Below are 25,976 nucleotides of genomic sequence, written 5' to 3' on the forward strand. Positions count from 1 at the left end.
GTCTGTGTATAAATAGCTTCACCCAAACCCCGCCGCGCGTATGTCAAGTGCGTTTTCAGAGCTTCACTCGTTTCCTTCCTATCGATTTTTGCAGTAGATTCTTTTTTTTTTTTTTTTTTTTTCCCAAAAACTAACTTTTATGAATATAAATGCGATGCCCTGCGCAGTCTATGACCTGTGTGCCAAGTCCTGCGGCGCGTATTCGACGCTAAAGGGCTGTTTTGAAAAATTTCCCTTTACAGATATTTCGCAGCCTGTCAAAGGAACGAGAAAATTCCATCCTTTCCTTTCATATGCTTGCGGCGCTGTCCAGAGAGTGCTCGCGCTAACACGCGGTTGGAGAATTCAGCCCTTTTAGATGTCAAAAAATACACCGTCCTTCTTCAGTTTGTCTCCCTTTCCAAACATGTGAGCAGTGCCAGATATCATCAACATATCTTCCATTTTTTTTTGCAGCTTTGCTTTTCTAATCATTGGCGAGAGCGTATTTATTATAGGCTGAATGTTGGAATTTACATTTTTATATATTTATTCTATCTTATTTTTTTCTATGTTTAGCCCTATTTATTAACATTGCAGTTTCATTATGGCTTATAGCCATTAAGACTAAACACTCTGTGTTTAGCTGTCATCTATGTTCACTGTAAATGCACTGAAGCTTTTACACAAATGAAGAACATAGTTATTTGAATTGAATATCATCAGTTTTAGCTTCCAGTGTTGTTGCAGGAAGCTGCAAACACAGAGCTAAATATCCTGCGTTGTGGATACCCGCTGTTTTTATTTTGTCTCTTCCTGGAGAAACAACTGAGCGAAGTCGTCAGTCCTGGGGAATCAGTGATGCGAAAACCGACTGTGCGCATCGGAACAACAGGGGACCATTTGGTTTAAAGTCGCTTGGAAAGAAAAATGGATCAGCAAGATTGACGACGACAGAGAAGACAGAGTTTGTCTGTTACCTCAATAAACGACAGAACGCAGGTCTCATCATGCAGAAAGAGACTCACATTGCAGGAACATGTGCGAGCTCTTCGGGGACACACACACGCGCAGACACACAAAATTACAAACCACCCATTTGCCACGTCTGCCTGCCTGTGTCCCTCGGCTTCCCCAAACAAGTGTCGGCTGTCAGTTGACCCCTCGAGCGACGGTTACCGCATCAGCCAATCGTTGTCCTGCGGGTCACTGTGTTCGGAGCCGTTCATCTGCGGCCCCAGACAGTCACCGCCGTGGCCCATCATTATTAACCATGACTCATTGCCCGGCTTCGCTGTTGACTCATAGTTAATAAAAATGGACGGATCGACGCCGGGATGGAACGATGGCCCACGCTGAGTTAAAGCAGCGGTTTCAAAGTGTGGAAAAATGGTGAAAAATACATGAAAGAGGAGAGGAAAAAAAGGCAGAAAGATGCCCATGTCGATACGCGTTGACGCTTTCGCCATCCTTTCCCCCTAAATCGTCCCCCCCGCTCTCATTGGAAAGAAGATGCGAGCACGTAATTAACATCTTACAGTCTTACAGTGAAGCACCTGGAGGTGAGACGGGGCTAAAATGTTTAGCTCAGAACAAAACAGAGGCCAATTTCCCCCCTCATTTTCCAATAAACCTCCCGCTCTCCCGGCTCAAGGCGACAGACAAAATTGTGTCTTGGAAATAAACACGGAACCACGCAGGTCTTTTGTAAAAAGGCGGCCTCGCGGCGCCGTCGGAGTAATCGCGTTAAGCACTCGAGGCCGGGCTGAAGTTTTAATGCGGTAAATGATGCTGTCCAGGAGATGACGAGCCCCCCCCCCCACCGAAACTCCTGCCATGTCGGCGCGTGCAGATTTTTTGCTGGAGAAACTGCCAAACAATTGGGACCGAAGGGGCTTTTTTTTGCAGCACAGTTAATAACTCATCAGCACCGCGAAGGCTAAAAGCAGAGAGTGGAGCAGAGCTTTCCACTAAATGAGTCTGGGGGTCAGACTCTTCAATAAAAACGAAAGCGTTTGACCCGGGCCGATCTGCCTCACAGCGCCTTGTCTCAGAAAAGCAAATGCAAGTGCAGACATTTCACCGACAACTCTTGCGAAACTTACGCCACAGTGATTCGTCGTAATGGTCTTAATTAATCATATTGTAACGATTCGTTCTTTCTTGTTCGGCCCTGTTGTTTTCTGACTGTAGGTGAATCATATGAAGGACCACTGTGTATTTAGCATTTTCTTATTTTCATCTTGTTTTGCGCACAAACCCTGAAGGAAAGGCGTCGACAACTGATGACCATTCATGCAAGTGAAACACACGGACAAATTCTTCTTAAATTTCCGAGTTTTTACCACAGTGAATGTCTGGGCAGAATGAGGCTGCGGTCGGACCGTGGAGCAAGAGAGGAGATTTACGGATGCAGTGAAAGAGGATGTGAAGTCGGTTGGTGTGAGAGAAGAGGAAGAAGCTGCAGAGGACAGGTGTAAATGGAGGCACATGATTGGCCACCCCTGAAGGGCACGCCCCCCAAAGAAAGAGAAGATAAAGGTAGACCACAGACTGTATTTTTTTTACTGTGTCATTGCACATTTTTTCCGCCCCTCCCCCCGCCCCAGAACATAACTCCACAGTGATGACTTTTGAGATCCCACAGATCTGCTCTGGCTTGCACTGCCTTCACCACAAAACAGAAAAGAAAAGGAGGAGGCGGTGGAAGTAGAAGAAATATTGGCCGTGCGGGGCCTCCATCAGAGGCAGCCTGACGTCGGATCGTAAATATCAAAATGTGTTTTTGCGATTGGGGAGCCTTGGACTTGACCAGCAGCTGTAAAATATTCCAGCTCGACACTGGAGGACTTTTTTTTTTTTTTTTGACCAACAATAATTTGGCAGCCCCGCTGAGGAACAGGTCAGCCGTGGGGGGGCCAAGACATGGTTTAATATTGTCATTGGGTCGGTTCCATCAGGTTCCATCAGGTTTTCAATTAGCTCACCCCCATAGCGTGGAGCGAACACAGCCTCCTCCCACTTCTTCCAACCTCCTCCTCCTCTTAGCCAAGTCGCGGATCGTCGACGAGCCTGAAACAGGAGCGCTGGTCCTCGGCCGTCTGCGAATTCCGCGAACCGGAGTTAATGTGCTTACGGTTCCGGCGGGGATTAGCGCTCCCAGCAGGATCCCGCTGCTGCTTGCCGGGATTCCTCGGGAGCGGAGCTTTTCCGTGTCCCCGCGTGTCACCGTGAGAGCCTTTTGTGTGTGTGTGTGTGTGTTGGTGGTGGGGGGGGGTTGACTTAAAATCTGCCCGAATGAGTGATTACGGCAGGGAGAAAAAGAGAGAAATCATTAGCCTTTTTGCGCTGTTTACGCCTCTTCATTTAAATATTTTGCGAAATGAGGCCGCCGCGTGCCATTCGGCGGCGGTGATTACGCAACGAGCGGCGGAGCGAGGATCGTTAAGATCTCACCGTTTTCCAAATGCCGCGTTTTTTTTTTTTTTTTTTTTTCCGTGCCGAGAGAGTCGTTCCAGGAAGTCGGATACGGAAAAGATGTTTTGTTTCGAGGGACAAACTGCACTCATCGCGGCTTCTCCTTATACAACCTTCTTTCCCCCTCCCCATATGGCATTTTGTATACCGTTGGAGCTCTTCAACAATTCCGCTGGAATATTCATGACTTATAACATAAATAGCCGGAGCCGTGCAGTCAACTCCCAGCTGGGCTGTGAATATGCACGCAAAATGTAAAAAAAAAAAAAAAAGTCTTTAGAACAAATCCATATGGGGAATTTCTCTCATTTATTTCTGGGGATTGTTTCCTCTTGCTGAAGCTAATATGTAATAATATCGCTCGTTTATCCATTTACTGATATGCATGAGCAACTCTTCCACGCGACGCACTGAAATAATTGGACTCCAAGGAACATTCTAAGATTTTCTTTTTTCAAAGTTTCCCCAAAATTTCTGAGGTGGCCTGAACTTTTTTTCATTTTTGTTTTTTTTTTTGCCTTCAAAACAAAACGTGGGAAACCAGCGTTTCCGGGCGCGGCATCCCTCGATTCGATGGGTTTGACTGATGCGGGTCGGCGAAGGAGAAGCGGTGCGGCGCACGGTGATGCCGAGCAAGAGATTCCCGCCTCTGTCTCCCGAGAATCAGCCACCGCGAGAGACGGAAATGTGATTGTGACGCCGTTATTCACTCGAGCACTGCGGCCCGCCGCCGCCACTCCGGACTCACTGCTGATTCATCACTGCGGGCGCCATCCTTCTTCATTCCTCCTCTTGACACCCCCCACAACCCCACCACTCCGCCATTTATTACCCATTCCTCATGTACTCCATCCCACCGACCAATCTATCCCGGCGTCGCGCTCCTGGAATCCCATCTTCTCTCGGCCCTGCGTGAATCTCACCTATCTCTCCGCTTGCATCTCGCGCTCTTCAATATTTAATACCCAATTAGCTCTGAGGATCCTTAGTTACGGAGGAGCGCCGGTGTTTGCGCGCCCGTTGCCATGACAGCGACGTGGGAAGACATTGAGGATAATGCAGGCGCCGATGGTGCCGAGCGCACCGCTGCTGCTGCTGCTGCTGCTTTGATCGAGAGCGCGGCTCCGACCCGCGCCGCTTTCATACGTGCGCCGCCGTAAAATGTCCCACAAACCGCCAACCACCAAACGCTGCGCATTTTCACGCAAAGGTTCATATCTCTCCGATGGATTCCGGGTTGGAGCTGCTGTAGAAAAACATGAATCTATTAAGTTTCTGCAAAGGGAAGGAGAAGAAGAAGACGAAGAAGAAGAAAAACAAGACCCTTCAGGACCCTCCGGCCGGAAGAAAATCAATAGAATCCAGCTCCGGCCGCCTTATATAACCCTGCATCCTGTGAGGAAAAACCCAGGGCCTTTTAAATCCATACATTAGATCCGCGGTCACTAAGTACATTTGGAGTTTGGGGACATTATTTTTGCTGTAAATTCCAAACAGCAGGGACCGGATCAAGGCCTCGCTTAACGTTGTTTCCTCCTTACGAGGCCGCATAGGAGCGGCGTTTGCAGGCGCTTTGCAGCTCGATGATCTTTGAAAACTGTGACATAATAGTCACATTTAAAGGCCCACCCCCCAGTGTGAAACTTACTGCCATCTGATGGCTGGAAAAGCACGTTGCAGGCAACGTGGAGTCAATGTTGGTCTTTCTTCAAGCCTTGAGAAGATTGATATTCTCTCCCATTGCAGGTGTGCAGTAATGGACCGCCTCCTTGGAGATGGTCCAGGTGCTCTTTTTGCAGGCGCTAATTATTTGCATCATAGTTAGTGAATTAAACTTTGACTTTGTGTAACTAAAAATATAGATTTTTTTTTTGTTGTTCGTTCCATCTCATGCCCATTCATGTTCCGCACTGGGCCAATAAAAGTAAATCAGTGTTCACAACAGGTTTCAACACGGATCACATGACATATCAGAATTACCCAAAGCATCTTTGCGAGCGATAACTCCTGTCTGACTCACCAGTGGGTCCGTTCAAACAAGAGCCCACCCACCAGCTCAGCCAATCATAGACATGTTTATCCACGGTATGGATCCCAAAAAACTGACCTGGGAGGAATTGGAATTGAGTTTGATATTGACTTTTCTTATCGACGACCCCCCCCCCCCCACCACCACCACCACCACCACCACCACACCCCCCACTTTTCACAAATTACTGACAGAAATGTTTTCATTTTCATCATCTACCTATTGATCTCCCCCGGATGAGCAAAAGCCTTAAATCTTTTGAGCTGGCAGCCAAATATTTGACCTTTAAACAGTGATGTTGGAAAAGGAGGCACGCACGGCTGTCCTTTCTAAGGGGCTCCTTTGTGAATAATGGCTTCATTTCTGTCGCTCTGGCAATTTTCAAAGGTGCAGCGTGTAAGATTTTTGACGTTTCTCCACTGTGTTCCCATTGAAGCACAAGTAATAATTATAATAGCGATAATAAATCCTTTTCATGACTGGATTCTTACCTAATTGTCATGTTTCATGCATCTCTTCTTTTAGCAGTATAATCGTGAAATTTCCCAACAAATTTTCCAATGAACTGTTTCGTTTTTTCAAATGAAAAAACAAATTTTTGTAAATGCAATAGCAAAATCAAAATTTTTCTTGTGCAGGAAACATTATGCAGATATGTTTTCTGGCCACTCAACACTAACTGGTTCTGACTGCCATTTTAATTTATTCAGCCCTAAAAAGCTCTGCTGGACACTTAAAAAAAATCTGCCTCTGACGTCACCCAAACATTTCCCTGCTGTTTGAACGGGCTACTTGTTTTTCCTTCTTTTTTCCTTTCTTCCCGTTACTCCACCGAGGGGATTTCAGCGCTGCATCGCCCCGGCTGCAATCTTTGACATGCCGCCGACCCCAATCACTGCCTCGTCCCCCAAGTTCTGTGGCCTATATCATCCAATTTGTTTGTTGTCTGTCGCTGCCCCGCTGCTCGCCGGGGCTGCAACGCACGCGGCGCTTTTGTCCCAAAACAATCCCAGAAAATCCCGCCAATGCGACTGGAAGAAAAACAAAAAAATGAAAATAAATGAAATGAATAAAATCCGCATCTTTCCACACCCCACGTCTCACTCTGGCTGGGACCCCAAACCCTCCCTGCCTGATATCTGTCTCCGTCCTCTCGGCTGTGACGGCAGAGCGTCGCGTCCCGCTGGGCTCCTGCCCCGGCAAACAACGGCCCTGCAGCCCTGCCAATACTGCAGTTTCTTGTTTTGTTTTTTTTGGTGGGGTGGGGGTGGAGGTTGAGGGGCGGGCCCATAGGTGCTTTGCTCCATTTAGCCCCGGACCTCTGGGTCTCTCTCTTTTTTTTTATTATTTTTTCTTGTCACGCTCCATTGCATCACTTCTCCTTCCTGCGAGGCATCCAGGAAATGGATATGATGTCACGCGTGAGCGGCCACAGCGACGGCGGCCGCGGTCTTAAGGTCAAGGCCCAGGCAATCGCTCTCGGACAGACAGGCAGGCAGGCAGGCAGGCAGACAGACAGACAGGGCAGGCGAGGAAGGAGAGGCTGGGAAGATCTTGTGGAGGATCGACGATGACGTGTGAATTATACATCAAACCTGATGCGGCTAGCCGCGGCTAACGATCCCTCTGATTCCTTCGCCGCGTTCCGCGATACAAAAACTTTTTGGTCCGTTCCGGTGAGGTGATCTGTGTCTTCTTTTTTCTTCTCCTTCTTCTTCTTCTTTTTGCGCCGTCTGCGGCTTTGTCTCGCTCCTCGGGCCGGCTGCGGGAAGAGAGGACTGTGAGGGAATCAAAGATCAAACGCCGCAACTCGTCAGCTTCTGTCTCGGCTGTCGGCCCGCTGCCCTCCTCTCTCTTCCCTGTCGAACTTCTTCTCCTGCTTTATTGTGCCTCCTTCATTATTTATAACTTTTCTCCCCCTCCCGCACACACACGCGCACGTTTTGATTGAGCTGATCAAAGCGCCTGCGAGCAGTACAACAACAAAAAAAAGTTGCCAGAAATGTATCTCACCGCGTGCCATTTTAAAGTCGAGGGTCTCTCGCCTGCACGCGAGGCCGTCGAAAGCGACATAGTAACACCTTTTTTTTTTTTTTTTTTGCACGCAAAGTAGTAACAGCTTCAGATTTGGAAGGGCAGCGGCCATCGCTGCAGCCCCGGCTGAATCCATGGGAACCAGATGAGAGGAGCTCAAGGCGAGACGTCCTATCAGAATCACGCATTAGAGGCCTAGAGGAGGAAGAGGAAGAAGAAGAGGAAGAAGCGCAGAGCCCGTTGCATGATAGCAAATCCAGGGGGAGCCTGAGCTCCCTGCCTAAGCCCCCCCCCCCCTCCCTTAACTACATCTGCCAAACTAAGGGAGTGTGTCTGTCTGCCGGACTGAGACCAGAAGGTAGTTCCACAAGAGAGGAGCTCGATTACCACGAGGCTCTGGCTGCCGTTTGACTTTAAGGAACCACCCCCCTCCCATCCCCCAGAAGGGAAAAAGAGATGGGGAACCGAGCACTATGTTGTGACGATGGCTCACCCAGAGCCCAAGTTTCACCCGTACGATGTCAGGCTGCGGTGACCTTTTCTTAATTTGTATAAACTGTTCTAGAATTCCGTGGAGGGAAATAATTCCAGTTTCTCGCTCCCGGGGGGTTTACACGCTGCCACATTAGCCTCAGCTAGCAAGGCGCGACGTTCCAGGTGGATTTTCTGGCTAAAATCACGACATAGTTCTTTTTTTGGCTTGGACAATGCGGCATTTTGCATTATTTCCCATTTTTCTTTCGCAGTCAGGTCGGCGTGTCTAATTTTTGGCTAAGCTACAGCGCATAAGCGAAACAGGTCTTCGAAAACGTGTTCTTATGTGGGAGTGAAAAGACGAATCCAGATCACAGAACGCTCCCGGAAGACAGCGTAGTGCAGAGGTTACATCACAATGTAATATTTTTATATGTTTATATCGACGCCACAAAGACTTCAGCTTTCACTTCAGATGCTTTTAAATGCTGTTTCTGTTCTCTGATGCGCTCGTATCAAGCAAACATTTACTTCTCCACTGACGCTTTTGAACAATAATGTGAAGCTGAAATGGCAAAAGCCAGTCATGCTGAAACAAAATTATAGATGTCTGCCCTCTGTGATGTCACAAATAGCACTAATCCCATCGTATAATCCACCGTTAAGACATCGGCTTCACGCTATTTATGTGTCTGACCATGTGTGTGGATTATTGGAATACTCATATTCTCATATTGAGGATGATTTTAGTCGAGTAAACTTTAATTCCGTAGTCTTTCTGTTTCCTTTCCATTTTCTATTAAAAGATGTCTAACTATGCGCCTGATGAATGGAATTCATTCAAGCACAAAAAAGAATAATAGACAAATAATTTAAGAAAAACAGTCTGACAAAGGCCGTGATGTGGAACCATTTGAATAAAAGAGAAGGTCGTGAGGGCAGATGAAAATACTGGTTTTAAAGTTCAGCCAACTCGAGCCCAAGAGCCAGATTAAGGCCACGCCCACGTCATCTTAATCAATTTCCTTTTTGATATTCAAATTTGCCGAAATAATTTATCTGTTTAAAATATTAAACTTGCTCAAATCTCAGTAGATTTTTTTTTTTTTGTGAGAGATAAAGGCGCTGCTTTGTGTGTTTTTTCTTCCAGGCTTTCAAATGAATTTTATTCATAACCGGGTTAAATTTAGACTCTTATAATAGATCCCAGTCGAAAAATAGCTGCCACTCCAACTCCCCGGGTGGCGCCTCGAGGAGTGGAAGCACCGACGACGACGGCTGGAGGGGGGATCGTCGCGCTCGCCAGCACATTCATCATTCATCACGTTATCTCTAATTAGCCGCGCAGGTATGCGGGTTTGAGAGGGAGGATGCGTTGTTTTTTTTGTTTTTTTCTCAAAACACAAGCAAAAAAAAAAAAAAAACACACAAAAAAAACAACAACATACTTTGAACAGGTTTCGCTCTTTGGCGGCAAGAAGAACAACGCGCTCGCCTCTCAGAGGAGCTCCATCCGTCTGCGGCCGTGCTCGTCTCATCTCTAAGCCCTGTGTGAAGTGGAGAGGAAAGAGTCTTTTTGCTCCAACCCTCCCAGCGCCGCCGCCCCAACTGTACTCTGGGGGACGCGTCTCCGGACCGAGAGGAAAGCACAACAACCCGCAACGGCGGGAAGGAGATAGCGGGGCGGAAGGTGGGAAGGAGACAAAAGTGAAGGAAATGAAGTGAGGAACAAATATCGAGGCTTGCCGAGAGATTAAAAGGGGTTGAGAGATTTGAGAGACTTTGGAGGAGGCAGATAAAGGGAGACGGGAGCGGGGCTGCCGACAAGAGGAAGGCGAGACGGAGATTCTTGTCAAACTTTGCCGGGTTTGTCAAACAAACAAACAAGGCAAACTTGTCACTCCGGTCGCTGGGGGGAGGGGATTGAGGGAGTTGAGGGGGGGAACGCTCGAGAAAAGTGCTCTGTTACAGTTCGTGACATCAGCCAGTGGGTACAAAGAGAGGTTGTATCCCCAATATGAAGGAGAAGAAAGAGAAGAACTGAGGTTTCATCCTGACACCTGTTGAGCGGCTGAGGTGTAACGTCATTGTTACCCAATAAGACGAGCTCGAACCACGCATGACGCCCCTGAATCGAAATCCCAGAGGAGTCGTCGTCGTCGCCGCCATTGTGTGTCAACTTTTCATACCGCCGCCTCGCGGCAGTTTCAGCGTGAGTTCAGGCTGAGTTTAAATATATGTATTATTAACTAAGGACAAATAAAGCTCGCCGGGTGTAAAAAGTCGAAATTACCTCCAGGCGAAGGGCCAATAAACAAAGAGGCGAGGCGCGCGGCGGCGTCTGCGGGAATGGAAAAACGCGGCGAAGTGACAAAAGGGGAACACGACGCGTTTAATACAGCGGGAGTGACGCGCGAAACGAGAGTGAGCCCACGGCTGTGGAGGTGAGAGGGAAAAGAGGAGAAAATGACTCGCAATTATCTACAAAAGAGCAAATTAAGGGAAGGAAAACAAAAAGAAAGCCCTGCACGCAGAAACCGTTGCAGCTTCTTTTCATTTCTACATCCATTTGTTGAGGGAATGGGGGGAGAGGGAGTCCTCCGTCCCTTTGTTGTCATGCTAGCGTAAGATCCCGCCTAACGCTAGTGCGTTGTGACTGCCGCCGCCCGGGGAAATGTCACGGCACCGTGTGCCGGGTGCGAACACTCCTGGGTCGGCGCCGGACGCGTTCAAACGTATTCCCCCCATTTTTATTTATAGAACGTCTGCCACGTACGAAGCGGTCTGCCAAAAAAGCAGCGACAGAGTGTCAACGCCGCTGGATGTTTACCGCTAGCTAGCACTCTTAAGCGGCGACGGCGGTGGCGGGCGCCCGGTGTCCGTCACGTCCGAAGCGGGAAAGTCCTTGTCTGATTTGCCTAATGAGCTCCTGGCCCGAGTAAATCAGAGGCTAATTACACGCGGGGGACGGAGAGGTGCTCGAAAATGAATGGAGCCGTTTTGTGAATTAGCCGCGGCGCTAACGCGCGTAAACCCACGTAAACCCGCCTCCCCGCCTTTCGATTACGCACGTCGGGGCTCGTGTAATTCGCAGGTGACACGATTCAAAATGACAGCGCAATGCGTCCCGCTTTCAAATCGTGACGGACAAGCGGCCCCAGTGAGGAGGAAGGGGGAGGGAGGAAAAATGTTTAGCTTTTCAAAATTCCCAACGCTCGTCCGTCAACGGCGAGCGGTCGCGGGTAATTCGGCGGAGGCAGCATCTGCTCTGGAAGCACGGGGCCTGAATGGCCGCTGTCAGTCATGAGGGCGGTTGCCGTAGCGACGGGCCCGGATCGATATCAGCGCGTTGCTTGGAGTAACCCAGATCCGTGTGGAATGAGAGACAGAGGGAGACAGAGGGAGAGAGAGAGAGAGAGAGAGGAAATGGTCTGTTTGGTGCAGGTGCTGATAAGATGCAGTTGAGATTAGAGCAAAGGGGTTTCGGGAAGGCAGTGCTGAAATGCGGCGAATGGCCTTTTATGTGTGTTCGACCACTGCTTTAACTACGGCTTTAAGTATGAGGTGGAAACGAGGTTCAAGTTCAGGTTTGCATATTTCATGAGCCTATAGGAACCCAGCGAGGGCTCTTTGGAACACGCTCAGAACGAACCCGGGCTTCACCCTGTACGTCCTTGGCAGAGATTTAAAGGAGTGGCCGTCATAAAATATTGATATTTCACACCTCATTGTGGATCCAGGCCCAGGGCCTGGTGACGTCTATCGAATCCACGTAACGACTCCGGAGTTTCACAGACGCAAAGAACACCACCTACTGGATGCCTGCGGTAGCCGTCGCGTGTTAACATTATAAAGGGAGAAAAGGGAATAAAACATCTAGCGCCTGGGAGGAGTGGGAGGCCAGTTTGACCTGGAAAATGCAACAATGGTAACATTGTGGGTTTTTTTTTTGCCAGAATATCCACTGTGGCGTCAAAGCCAGGAGGAACTCAGGATCAGCACGAACCTGCCACAGCTGCCTGCGTTTCATGAGACACGCTGCTTTCCCCTTAAAATGATGAATTTGTCCTCGAAATTATCACTTTTTTTTTCCCCCTGAAGAATTAATTTATTTTGTGAATCACACCGGTGTTGGTTAAAGTTGGCCAGTGAGACATTTGCCGCTTGCCTTCCGCCAGCAGATATTTTCTCATTCGCTTTAACCTTTTGGCTTCAGTTTGTTCAGATTGAATGAATGTGAAGTTCATCCATAATTTAGAGAATAAGGCCATTGATATGAAAGTCATTACAGCAATGTTAAAAAAAAAAAACAAAGTTAGAGAGAAAATAGTAATTGAAAACAGAATTTTAAGATTTTTTTTTTTTAAACCACCAGAGGGAAATGTTTGCTCGCAGGCCAATGAGTTAATTAATGACATTTCGAGGAGCGCTATATATATACACAGTATATTTATTTATATAATGTACATTTTGAATGTTTTTCCCCCAAAAACATTTACTGGAGGGGAATGACTTCTCCTGACTCCTCCCTCCTGTCCTGTATTTTGACAGGTACAAATGGATCGTTCTTATGACTCACACTCTTTCCCTCCAAGACGTGTGTGTGTGTGTGTGTGTGTGTGTGTGTGTGTGTTTCTCTCCACTCCTTCCACCACATTCCAGCTTCAGCTTCCGTATCCCTCAATGTGCACACGTGCAGACCTTCTGCGTTTCCTCACCTCCCTCATGTGAACCCTCTGGGTCTCACAATGTAGAGCACCGAATCAGATCACGTCTCATGTGGAGGAGATGAACCTCAGACGGGAGCGAGCAAACGAGCGAGAGAGAGAGGGGGAGGGGACGAGTGAGGGGTGGTGGGACATTTGCAGCGCGGTTACTCCTCGAAGATTGGATCAAATTCAGGGGGGGGGAGAAAAAGATTCGGCATCCGTCTCCTTACGTGTTTTGAACGCAAGCCACGACTGCTCCTCCTCGACAGACCCACGCCTCTCAAAAGCATCAGGACGCTAGGTGCACGATAACATTCCTCCCCCCCCACCCTCCACCCCTCACCCCGTTCAGTAATAAGTAGATTAAAAAGGAGGCAGGACCTGATTCTGTGCTGGCACCTCCAGGGAGCTTGGACTGGAATAGGCTGGAATGAGCTCAATTCTCTGTCGGAATTAGAAAGAGGTCTGGAGTTGGAGCACAAGGTTTTTTTTTCTTTTTTTCCCCCCTCCTTTTTGGCCTCGTTCATCAAAGGCAGCGGGGGAAGATTTGCATTGCGGCTTTCAAAAAAGGGACGCCGATAATGAAAATGTAAACCGGGGAAGATGTGGGATAAAAGGGAGGCGAGACGAGCCAATTCATTTAGCCGGCCGGGGTGCATTATGTGATTACGCCTTTTTTTTTTTTTTTTGCGCGTCTTCGCCCTCTCCAAAGTGAAGAAAGCCACGCGTGACGCGGGAGGAGCGCGCGCACGTGTGTGCTTAATGGTGGATGGCCGGAATGCTCGGCCGAGAGAATCCATTCCGTCCGATGCACACGACTGCGCCACGCGTGTGTAATTGTCAAGTATGTGGAGTGTGTATATGCTGTGCGTTTTGCCAGCTGCTGAGCAGGGAAGAGGACAATGTCTGTCATGATGCAACAGGCAGCTAATCCTCTCCTTATGTAAACGCTTGACTGCTATTCAAGTGACATGCAGATGGGATAGAGGCAGCTTAGGTTTTGGCAGCTCGTATCATAACACGGATTGTCTGCACGGAGACGGTGTGCCGTCAGCACATGGGTGATTAATGTTGCACTTTTTTTCTTGCCCTCCTCCCCCCTCTGTCCCACTCTTGTTCTCTCCCGGGAATCATCCCGTTGAGGGTCTGAGCCCCTCTTGGTTGGTATGCTTAAGTCCGGTGGTCTGGTGGCCTCATCCTTAAAGGGGCAAAGTAGGGCGAAGCAGAGATTACAGCTAATGCAGTTGGGATTTTACCCGCTGGATCTTTAAATGGAAGAGCCGTGGGCAATGGAGTGGAAAATGATCTTCCCTCAATGTGCATTAAAGGCTGCCTACGCAAAAATTCACTTAACAGAAAAAAAACAACAGCGCATCCCTCAAGGTGGTGGCCATGAGCACCTGCCCCTGCATAAACATAATGGAGGTTCCTCCTTTTGTCTCCTCAACGTTTCTGAACGTGTGTACCGAAACACGGCATTCTGGAAGCCGACCCTCTCTGATGTCACACGGGGCACTGACACCTCTCCCATGTCACTGACAACACCTAAAGCATGTTAGCATCTTGGGCTGTGGCTGTGTTTGACGTTCGAAATGGGCAGAGGGTTCGACAAAGCATTGGTTCTTAGCAGGAGGTCAGATGCTGCACATCTGCAAATAAAGGGCTAAATTAGCTATTTTTGAAAATCTATGCACTTTTTTTTATATATCAGGATGAAAAACAGACGTCCAAACATGGCTACATTGCTGAACCATTGGTGACTTCTGAGTGGTTAGCTTATGGGATGTTGCGCAAATAAATATTGCGGTTTGCAGTTATATGCTGACACATTTCACGTCAGATTTTTTTTGGATGCCACTAATTGGATTGTTTTTGTGCCTTTTCTCTCTTATCCTTCACAGATTCTACATTGCTTCAGTGCGGTCAAACTCATCCCGAGTCAAAGGAGGGACTATGAAGACAGGTTGTGTCACGCCGCATCGCAGCCCGACAAGATTCAACGTAACTTGGGTCCCTTGCTAATCGCCATGACGATCATAAAGCTGTGAAAGGCATAGTGACAGGAAAAAAAAACAAAACAAAGCACCCCTCTTGATAAAAACCCTGACCCTCTGTGGAAATCTCTCCCTGAAAAAGCTGTGTTGCCTCCCTGCAACAAACACAACCTCCTCTCCTGCCTGCCCTTAAAAAACTCTCCCTGAATTATTACACTCCTGTGCAATCTGCCGCTTCCATCTGCATCATGCAGGGTTCTTCTCCCACCGCAACTCTCCTCCTAATTGTTATTCCCTCCCTGGTGTTCCTCTCCCACTTTCCCCACACGGCCAGTGGGGACTGCTGGCTCATCGAGGGGGACAAAGGCTACGTGTGGCTGGCCATCTGCAGTCAAAACCAGCCGCCGTACGAGACCATCCCCCAGCACATCAACAACACGGTCCACGACCTGAGATTGAACGAGAACAAGCTGAAAGCGGTGCTCTTCAGCTCCATGTACCGCTTCACCAACCTGACTGACCTGAACCTCACCAAGAACGAAATCAGCTTCATCGAGGACGGAGCCTTCGCGGGACAAGCCAACCTACAGGTGGGTGGATGGGGTAGGGTGGAGGGGCTCCAACCAAACCACCAAACACGGTTCATTTCGGAACGACATCGCAGGAAGGTGCGTTTCCATAAAGTTCCGCGTTCTGCTTTCTGAAAGGCAGTTATTTCTCGTCCCTGTCACTTCAGTACTGTCGGGGGAACAATTGGCGATGATAGGGTGGTCTAGACTGAATTGGGAGCGAATTGGCCTGAGTTAACGTTGTTATATTATGGCGCTATACAAATTGTGAAGATTTGCACAGAAAAGTTGATAGAAACTGAAGCAATCTGTGAAAAGTTCTCCTAATTTGCATCAAAGTGAGTCCCCTCGCTCGAGGTAGTTGTTGCTCAACTTGATAAACAGCCAATGTGCCTCTCGGCTTATGGAAAATACTTTGTCGAATGAATCTGGAAATGGCCAAAGTGTAACTCATCTGCACCAGAGCAGCGATTCTTTGGCCGAGAATATTATGTCAGTGTGGCCACTTAACTTCCTCTTTCATCTGCGAAATGTGATTTGTTTGACTTCCAGGCAACATTACCATGTTGCTAACTGCTAGTTTGTAAACATTGCCGAACAGCTGCCTTATAGTGACTCATTATGTGTCTTTACTCAATTCACACTTTGATGGAAACCAAATTTGCATTCTATTTTGCCAAATTTACTTTTAATGGAAACAAATCTAGATCATTTTTTTTAAAGAAATTTGACTACTTACTTTTCCACTGACCACAGCTGATCACTGCAATGATAGGGAACACTGTCCAACTTTTGTGACATGACGTCCATTTACTTTCAGGTTCTTCAGCTGGGCTACAACAAGTTGACAAACCTGACTGAGGGCATGATGAGAGGACTCAGCCGAATGCAGTGCCTCTTCCTGCAGCACAACCTCATCGAAGTGATCGCCAGCAATGCATTCTGGGAGTGCCCTAGCCTCAGCAGCATTGACCTGTCATCAAACAAACTTGGGCGCATTGACCCGTCCACATTCACAGTCCTTGCGCGGCTGATGGTATGTGAGCTGGCAGCGAATCCATTCCACTGCGGCTGCGATCTTTACAGCTTCCTAATCTGGTTGGAGTCGTTCAATAATGTTACACACACCTACGATCGCCTCCAGTGTGAGACGCCCCGGGAGATGTTTGGCTACCCTTTACTCGTCGCTGCTGGTCACGCTGGGCGGAATGCAAAAAACATTTTGTACCATCGCTGCAGGGATGGTGTGATGATTCCGGGAATGACATCTCTACCGCCAGATCTGGATGGTCCTTCCGGAATTGGACCAGAGATATATGGTGCAGTGGGACCATACAACCAGCCAACCACCTCCTCCTCGTCAACAGAAAACAGCTTCAGTCCCACCATTAAGCTCCAACACGTGTCTCTGTCCTCGGCTTCTCTTTTCATACAAATTCCAAAGCCCTTCAGCAAAATGTACATTCTGACACAGTACAACTACACATACGTGTCTGATGTCATGAATTTGAAGAACAAGAAGGAGATGATAACACTAAACAAGCTTAAAGCTCATACTAACTACACCTTCTGCGTGGCGTCAATCCGCAATTCCCAACGGTACAACCACACCTGCATCCAGTTTGGTACTCGGGCCCAAAGCACAGACAACATGCTCCCCTCACCCTCGACAACTACTCACTACATCATGACCATTGTGGGCTGCCTTTTTGGCATGCTCATTGTATTGGGCTTTGTCTACTACTGTCTACGTAAAAAACGGGCTCATGATGAAAAGAAGAAGTCCATCTGTGTCAAGAAAACCATTTTAGAGATGCGCTACGGGCCAGAGGTAGCGGCCGCAGTGGCCAACGATCCAGCCGCAGTGCACAAGCTACAGGAACAGTCGAGAGAGCATCACCAGTATCAGCACCACCATGGAGGCAAGCTTCCCATGTCTGCATCCTCCAGTTCGGGTATGCTTCATTCAGCAAACACCAGTTCCTCCAGACTATCCTCAATCCCACAAGTGGAGAAAATGGCGACGGCATTTTCAGAGGCGATGGGCGCGAGTAAAGGGAACTACATGGATGTACGAACCGGAGGCGCAGGGATGGATAGGATCGGAGATGGTGGCCATGGCATAATGAGGGGGGCAGACATGAGAGACGACAATGCAACTGAGGTGGGCGATGACTCGGATGACGATGGGCATGGTTCTGCCTCTGAGATTTCGACCATTGCCATGGAGGTGGACAAAGTTAACCAGATCATTAACAACTGCATTGACGCTCTAAAACTAGATGCAGTGGTTTCTGCTTCAGGGGCCTCTGCCAACCAACCAGCATCCTCCAATCCCACCTCCCTGCCTCCGACAAGTACTTCCTCCCTTACGCGTGGTCTCATCCCACTCTCCCAGGGGTTGGCTGAGGGATGCCAGGTCATTGCGCCAAACAAAATGCCACCGCCTCCTCCACTCCCCGCTTTGAATGCCCCCCTGTCTGAGCGCCCGGGAATCAGTGGTGGTGGTTTTGTTGTCACTCCCCCATACAGGCCCCCTCCACCGGCCACAGCTGTCCGCCCTATTCAGCGCCAAATGAGTGCAGACGCAGCTGGAGTCGTAGCAAACGCTGTCAAAAAACAGTGCAGCACCACCTCCTGTGGCTCCATGGGTCAGGACAGAGAGCGTGGGGGAGCAAGGGTATACAGCTTGGACGTTCCCGAGCCCAGAAGCCCGGATGGATGCAATCAACAGCAGCAGCCCTACCCAGACCGGGCCAGTCCCGTGGGCTGTGGGGAGCCCCTTGAGAGGCTACCATTAGTGGGAAGTGGGGGCTGTGGTGGAGGGGGTGGTGGTGGATGTGACAGTGGTGGTGTTGGTGGCCAGCATCAGGACAACCAGAAGCCACACCATTACCACCAACAACAGCAACAAATGCAACAGCAGCAGCAGCAACAGCAGCAGCAGCAGCAGCAGCAGTTGGAGGTGCAGCAGGACTACCACTGCTCAGAGCATCGCCACTCCGTCCCAGCTCTGTACTATGAAGGCTCCCACCAGGGCTCCCCAGCCCAGAAGGTCTCCTTCCTAAAGCCCTTGACACGTTCCCGTCGAGATGCAGCATCGTACTCCCAACTGTCCCCAGCTCGCCACCATTCCAGTTACTCCGGCTACTCCTCCAGCCCAGAGTACTCCACAGAGAGCACACTGAGGATCTGGGAGCGCTTTCGCCCCTACCGGAAGGGCCAGCGGGATGAGTCCTGTTACGTGACGGCCGGAAATGCCCTTCGAAAAAAGGTGCAATTCGCTAAAGGCGAGGACCTGCATGACATCCTTGATTACTGGAAAGGTGTATCAGCACAGCAGAAACTCTGACTGGGGGACCTGAGATAAGCATTGCGGAAAGTTTGGATATTCCTTTCCCTGAGTAGCCTTCGGCCAGAGAAGTATCAGGAGAACGTTTTTGGGGAAAAACTTTGCCTTTGGGTTAGTAGGCATGCTAAGTGTGTAGAATATTGTGCTCAGAGCAAGAAACTGTGCCTGATATACGAGAGTCATGATGGTGTTATATTTTACACTTCATTGTAGCACCGTTTTTGGACCATTCTCATTTTTTGTGTTTGTGGGGTTTATTTATAGCACAGGAAAGGAATTCATACTATCTAATGTGATAGCGTCTGGGCTATCGCATTTTGGGATCATCGGACCATCTTTTTTTTTTCAGTGCCATGTTATTATACCGACAGGTAATTACCGACGGTAAACATTGATAACCTTCAAGCTTGTGTTTTTCAAGATGTTAATACCTTCTTTTTTGTTTACGTATATATGTATATATGCTTATATATATACATATATAATTATGTAGACACATAACGGGTACTATATGAAGCTAACAGGATTGCTAAAGGACTTCTTAACGTGGGTATTTTTGATCCAGTAGCAAATGTGAAAGGGTAAAAAGATGTTAATAAATCGAGAGAGCGGAAAAACAGTCAAGTTGTCTCGTAGGCATTGCAGCACGAGGAAGTCATCGGATTTTCAGTCGGGAACCCTACCTAAAATAGTGCTCAGCTCAGATGTGACACATCTCTCCAGCTAAAACTGCAAATCACTGATCTAAAGAATGTTGTCCCAAACTGTCCTAAAGGATAAGCAAAAAAAAAAAAAAAAAAATCCCTCAATGAATTAGATCAGAAGGGGGAGATACGGCAAAAAAGCACTGGTGGATATGAGTAAAAAAAAAAAAGAAAGGCAAGGATATTTCTAATAATATTCTTCTGCCAAGGTAAAATGTAAGAAGATTACACGCAGGCTACGGAGAATCTATTTGCATCATTTAGCATGTGAGCGCCACAGTACATTCCAAATCCGTTTTCCTCAAAGCGAACCAACCTGTGGATGAGGCACACAGAGCGGAAGGGACACTTCTAATAACTGCCAAGCGTGTCTGTTCTGGAAAATTAGTACTATTGTTGTCTGTTGATAACCTCATTAGCCAACTTGTGACAGGCATGTTCACTTGCACTTTACGCCTCATGATTGTGTGTGTGTAGCTGTGTGGTTTACAGTGGTCAGTGTAAGTGGGTGTTGGCATGCCTTGTCAGATTATATTGTATTCCGAATTTGACTTAAATTAAATGTAGTAATATCTTTCCCGGTGACTGGATGTCGAAGTAAACAAATGCTAGGTTGTCCATGGCATGAGCTACAAGATATTTACATTGTTTAAGTGTTTACGTTTTTTTTTTGTTTGTTTGTTTGTTTGTTTTCCACCCAAAGGAGCGTCACATGATTGCGACAGCTCAATTGCACAAGTGCGGTGCGGAGTCTCTCGCTAACGATCGCAATCTGATTTCCATTCTCGGTGGATTATTATCCACAGAGCCGGTCGAATAATAATCAATTAGCGTTTTTGTTCTAAATGTAAATGTTGTACTGCCTGCAGTGCTGACACGAAAACAACGGGAAAAAAAAAAAAAAAAAAAGGCATCCGTTCCACTCGAAAGTGCTCTGTTGCTGTTGAATTTCCCCATCGTCAGCTGACATACACAATCTGAGACACCCCTGAAACCCGAACAATGTGAAAAACTCCCACGCGGTACCGGGAGCCTTTTACCGCACCACATTTCGCCCGCCTGCCGCTGTGTTTGATTTCAGGAACGTTTCTTTTCCACTTCTCCTCTTCATTTCTTGTCCGACCTCGGTTGTTCCGCAGCGGTTGACGTGTCTCGCTCGGCCCGCCGCTCAGCGGAAGCCACGGACGGAGCTCCGAGCTCAGCCCGCTTTTCACTCATCAAATGGGAAACGTGAAAAATTGCCTTTCGTGCAGAGTCAAAGCTCTCCGCGGCACCGACGCTGATCTTTCCCCCCTCCCACTTCCTCTTTTTGTTTGAAGCAGGTGCTTCAAAGCCTGCGCTGCACTACTACAAGAGCACTAATACGGCATCTCCATGTCATGCTCTGCAGTATGTGCTCCTTCCTCCCCGTTGTTTTTATTTAACAGCTACTTCCCTTCTTTTATGTTCCTCCCTTTTGCATTAATAAAACACAGAGTTCGGGGGCCATACGTTCTAGACAATGTGCGCCTCATTGTTCCATGTGAGTCACAGCCCGTCTCGGGTGCACTATCATTCCCGCATGATCGAGCACCGTGTCAGTCCCACGGTGGCGAAGGCCGTTCCTCCACTGCTCTCCGTAATTATCGGCAGAATCGCGTTAAGAAGGGATGCCATTGGCTCGCGGGCCGGATTTCAGGGTTGAGAAGTACCTCCAATCCCCCCACAAAGTGAATGCGACGAGACCAGAACCCCAAGATCCTCAGCCGCAATGGCACAATTTACGGGACAGACACTGCGGGACAACGGCTATGATCGAAAATTGTTCATTTTTGTGCATTCTCTGCCGTTGAAGTGCAAAAACTGCAGAGAAAAAAAAAATCCTCGTTACCGCCGCTGTTCAGCGGAGCGCCCCCCCCCACCCCCAAAAGCGGCGCAGGTTTATGCAGGTGTACAATCAAGTGCTCTTCTGCTCCGATTCAATTCAAAAACACTGTGAATGCATCTTGTTGATTATACGGAGTGAGGTTGGTGGGTAGCGACGGTGGTCTCGCAAAAGAGGGACCACTTTCAGCGCCAGCGCGAGAACGGACAATCACCCTAATCACCCGTAAACATTTTTCCCGTCGCCGCTCAAAATCAGTAGTTGGAGGGGATATTGTGTTGCTCGCCGCTGATGAGCGCCCGCGGTGGCCGCTGCCAGAAGCGGCCGCAGGAGAGTCGCTCAAATGAAAATTGAGAACAAAACTAAACAAGACAACGCCCCAAAAAAAACAAAACGTAGAAATAAAGAGAATATATATATTAAAAAAAAAACGAGACGTCTTTTCCCGAAATTGGCCCCCTAAAATTCTAGCTTCCCTCTCGCAACTTTTGGGGGAATAACTACATATTTACATCATCGTCCGACAGCGAGGAGTAAGACTCTCAAGGACTCCAACAGAAGCGCTCTAGCGCCACGCGTCTTCTTCCGTCCCACAAAGTCAGCGAGGCCCTTTATTTCCTCCTCGGCTCATATCTTGCGCGAACCCCTGGAGGCCGCACGGCTCGCTCCCAGATCAATGATTCCTTTCTTTTTCTTTTCTTTTTTTCGCCCCCCCGCAGCGCCGCCCTGGTTGTTTGTCTCAGAGCCACAGGACAGCCATACGTGAGAAAGCCATCTAATGTGCTATTAATGTTTAATCCTTTTGTGGGAAAAGAGCGAATCCCCTATCTGGTCGCGCACGGAGAAAATCACACTGCCTCACAGTTTTTTCCAGCCACCGTAATCCTTTGACACTCTCCTATATTTAAAAGACCACCCCCCCCCCCACCCCACCCCCAATTATGCAGAAAAAGAAATCCAGTTTGTTAAATAATAAATCAGTAGCCCCATAAAAAAAAAAAATAAAAAAAAAATTGGAAGTGGGTTTAGGTCTGATCATTCTTCTAAATGACTAAAAGAGTTAAACGCTTTTGCTGTAAGAAGCCACGATTAAAGTTTTCCGTACTCCCGTAGACTCTCGCTGAACCGTCCTCTTTGAGGGAAGCGCGCTACAGTTTAGCAGCCAGCGAGGGGTGAACTGAGGATGCGGACTGAATACAATGTACACCAATGAGTGCAATCTGGATGGCTTTTCTGAGTAATCTTCAGGCGGTTTAACACTCATCCCTACGATAAAGTCCACACATGCAAATGTGATGCATTCCAACCACGCTGCAGCAACGCGCACATTTATTACACGTATTTCAAATGCAGATAGGAATATTATTTACATCTTGCAGCGATTTTTAATTATAGACTAATAACCAAACCAGGAGCAGAAGAAGTTTTTTGTTTGGAGGGAGATAACAGCGGGAGCAAGTCTGGCAGAGAAAAATGTTGATTAAACGTAAATAAATAAATGCTGAAGCAACAGAAAAAAAAAAGGGAGAAAAATAATGGACACACGCTGATTCGGAGACCATTAAAAACTACATCCAGCATTTTCTTCTTCCTTTGGCTGTCGGTCCGTTCATTAAGCGGCATGTTGGAATGATTTTTAAAGAACTTTGCTTCCTCTATTCTGCCGACAAACACAACCACCCACCCGTACACGCACACACACACACACATAGAGAAAAGAGTGAGAGAGAAAGAGAGGGGGAGGAGAATAGATGGCAAAAGTGGAGCGTGAAACAAAAAAAAAAAGTGAATCAGAGTGAGTCATAGTGTGATTAAGCCGAAATGACTCTTTTTTTCCTGAAAGGCAGGTAATGGGCAAGGTCTTTTAAAAAGGAGAGAACAAGCAGAGTGCAGATTTTCATCATTTGTTTTGTGGGCTGTGCGCTGGCGAACATCTGGGCTGAAAACACGCTTGGCTGCGCTGAAAACTTCATACGCGCAAGTCGCTGAACTGCCTCTAATGAATCACGACATCGGCCCCCGACGTGCAGCGGGGTAGAAGCCCAGAATTCTCCCCGTCTGAAGCCGCCGAGGTCTCGCTTCTGGTTCATTTCAACGCAGGCGACGTGCAGGTATTAGCTGTGAAATCCCTTCTACTTTGGTATCTTTGTGCCTTGTGTTTGGACATTGGCTGGATAACTGGGACAGCGGGGGGGGGGGCCGAGATCTGAGAAGTGGTCTGCACGTTGCCTTAATGTGAATTTGTTTCCGTCCAAAGAGTGAAAGAAGAAGAATCGGTCGGAACGACTTGGAGAGTCGCTACGCAGCGACTTGATTCTTCTCTCGGTCTTCCCCCTTTTCAAGGTTTTTCATCACTGCCTTTTTAACTAGCAGACAGTCTAGGGACAAAAAAAAAAAAAAAAAAGTCTTCAAAATCAATAGCCGTGTAAGTCCAAGATAACGACGCTTTCCGGCAAAAAAAACTTTGGCAGGAAGTAGCCGACTCCGCCCGTCTGAACACGAACAGAAGGAAGCGTCAAAGTTTTTTCTGGCCGCTGCTCAGCTCAAACGATGCGACGCGCAGGATTTAAACTTTGCTGTCATGTTTATCCAGCTGGAAAACTAAAGAGGTTGGAAGCAGGGATGTCTCAAAGTCCAGTGATTACTGATAATTATATTATTTAAAAAAATAATAATAATTCCAGTAGGCGTGTTTCCGTCAGTGGCTGCGTGTGGTTTATTAGCTTTAGCTTCCACACGTCCACGAACGTTGAGGCCTTCCGTTCTCTGTGATGGTAACTGTAGTTCTCACCGCTTTGGATAAAAAAACAACTTATTTCCCAGACAACCTGGAGTTTGAATCCGTGAACAGGCACGAGTTGCAACATCAGGACACGTCTGCCGCCAAAATACTGTGAAAGTGACCATCGCATCGCAGCCTTAGTTGAGAGTCACCTTCAGTTTCATACGTCACCACACGTTCTGAGCAGAAGAGCATTTGACAACCCTGACAGTAGCCTGGCTGAGATGTACTTTTTTGTTTTGTGTTGTTTTTTGTTGTTGTTTTTTTTTTGTTTTTTTTTGCCATCTGAGCGGACTTCACGAGAACATCGGCACAACAAAGTCCATCGACGCTGACACAATATGCATTAATGTCTGCAAGGTTCGGTTTCCAAAGATGGACAAAGGACTTAATGAATCTGTGAAATAGCTGTGAATTTTGTACACTAGGTTTAAAAAACAAATAAACAAAAAAAAACTACAACAAATGCTAAGGTCTTAAAAAAAAAAAGAGAGAAAAATGCTTCAATGGTTGTTTTATACTCAGCCTGATCTCTTGTTATGTCTGTGTGTTTCTATATTTTCATTTATCTGCTTGTCTTTATTTTATTTCTTAATTTGAGGGCTCATTTTTTTTTAAACAGAAAAAAAAAAGTAGGGGTGGTCGGGTGGGTGTGCTGGAACTGGGGAGGGGAGCGACTTTTTACTACTTGCAATGACTATATGTTACAAAGGTTTAGGAAAAGAGAAAGCTTATACTAGTGTACTACATAAAAAGAAAAAGTTGTTATATTTGCATGATTCCCTGTATTTTTTCGAGAGACAAAAAATATATTGTTGTGTACAATGAGTGGACATACATTGAAAAACAAGAAGCAGTAGGGGCTGATATACAGTATTGTGGAGTATTTTTGATTTGAATATTTTTTTGATTTTTTTATTTTCGGTTGACGTTTTTTTTATATATTTGCAACCTTAAGGAGCGTTGTTCCATTCGGGTGATTGTACAGCCGCGCCGCCGTTTAGCCACGGGCTGGCGGAGTGTGTAAGGAGGGGATTAAATGGGTTTTTACATCCATCAGTTATGGGAAACGGCGCCCCTCTCTCTTTTACATTACAAAAGGTTGTTTTTTTAATTTATTTTTTCCGCGGCGGACATGCAAATTCATCTTTCTCCGGCTGGAGGTGTGGGCTCCTCTTCACACTGTAATCGCTCATAACCCGGCCTTACCTTTTTCTCTTCTTGTTTATGGAAAACAAACATGCGAGTATATCCTGTAAAAGACATTGACTATTCAAATATACACACACACAAACACATCTATATATATATACATATATATATATATATATATATATGTATATATATATATATATATATATATATATATATATATATATATATATACATATATATAAATACATACATTTGTAAAGAAGAAGTAGCAGAGTGCGCTGAAGAAATACAATCACGGTCCGAAGCATAATTCATCCGGCAGAAGTCAGAGGCAAATCGATGCGGCATCAGCGGCTTCTCCTCTACCCGCCCCGTCCCCACTCACTCTTTACTAAATCACAAGTATTTATTATTCCTCCTCCTCGGCTCCCAGAGCCTGCAGGTTTTGTTTTTTGTTTTAGTTTTTTTTTTTTTTTAAATATATATATATATATATTTATATATACCAAACTGGTTAATTGAAATTACACCTCATTGTAAATCATCCTTTTGCCATTCATCTGTCATTATGCGGCAGTTTATTATTGAAAATTCCACTTATTATGTGCGTAGAAAGGGGCCGTGCCAAATTGATGTAAATAAAGAATGGGACGGGAATGCGGCGCCGACGAGGCTGCTGATAATTTTAATTAAAATAGAAAGAAAGGAAGAGAAAGAAAATGGCTAAAACACAAACAATTCTATTCCGCGGCGGCTGGAAATCGTCAGATCTTCATCTGGTTTTTGGCAAAATAAATTCAGACAAGCAGATTGAAAGGCCCAGCGTGTAAAATTTTTAGTCTCGTCGAAAATCT

The 25,976-nt window shown here is 47.1% G+C and overlaps 1 protein-coding gene across 1 annotated transcript in view; it reads left to right on the forward strand.

Moving 5' to 3' along the window:
- elfn2b (extracellular leucine-rich repeat and fibronectin type III domain containing 2b) overlaps positions 1–18,794 on the forward strand; it is a 46,003-nt gene extending 27,209 nt beyond the window's left edge. Inside the window, exons 2-3 of the mRNA XM_076023562.1 lie at positions 14,604–15,286; positions 16,086–18,794. Of these exons, the coding sequence (XP_075879677.1) occupies positions 14,945–15,286; positions 16,086–18,617 (2,874 nt within the window). The 5' untranslated portion in view covers positions 14,604–14,944 and the 3' untranslated portion in view covers positions 18,618–18,794. The remainder of the gene's footprint in view (positions 1–14,603; positions 15,287–16,085) is intronic.
- The last annotated feature ends 7,182 nt before the right edge of the window (positions 18,795–25,976 follow it).

Source organism: Nelusetta ayraudi, unplaced genomic scaffold (assembly GCF_046127955.1).
Source record: "Nelusetta ayraudi isolate G7.1 ecotype Tasmania unplaced genomic scaffold, CSIRO-AGI_Nayr_v1 ptg000016l, whole genome shotgun sequence".
Classification (NCBI taxonomy): Eukaryota; Metazoa; Chordata; class Actinopteri; order Tetraodontiformes; family Monacanthidae; genus Nelusetta; species Nelusetta ayraudi.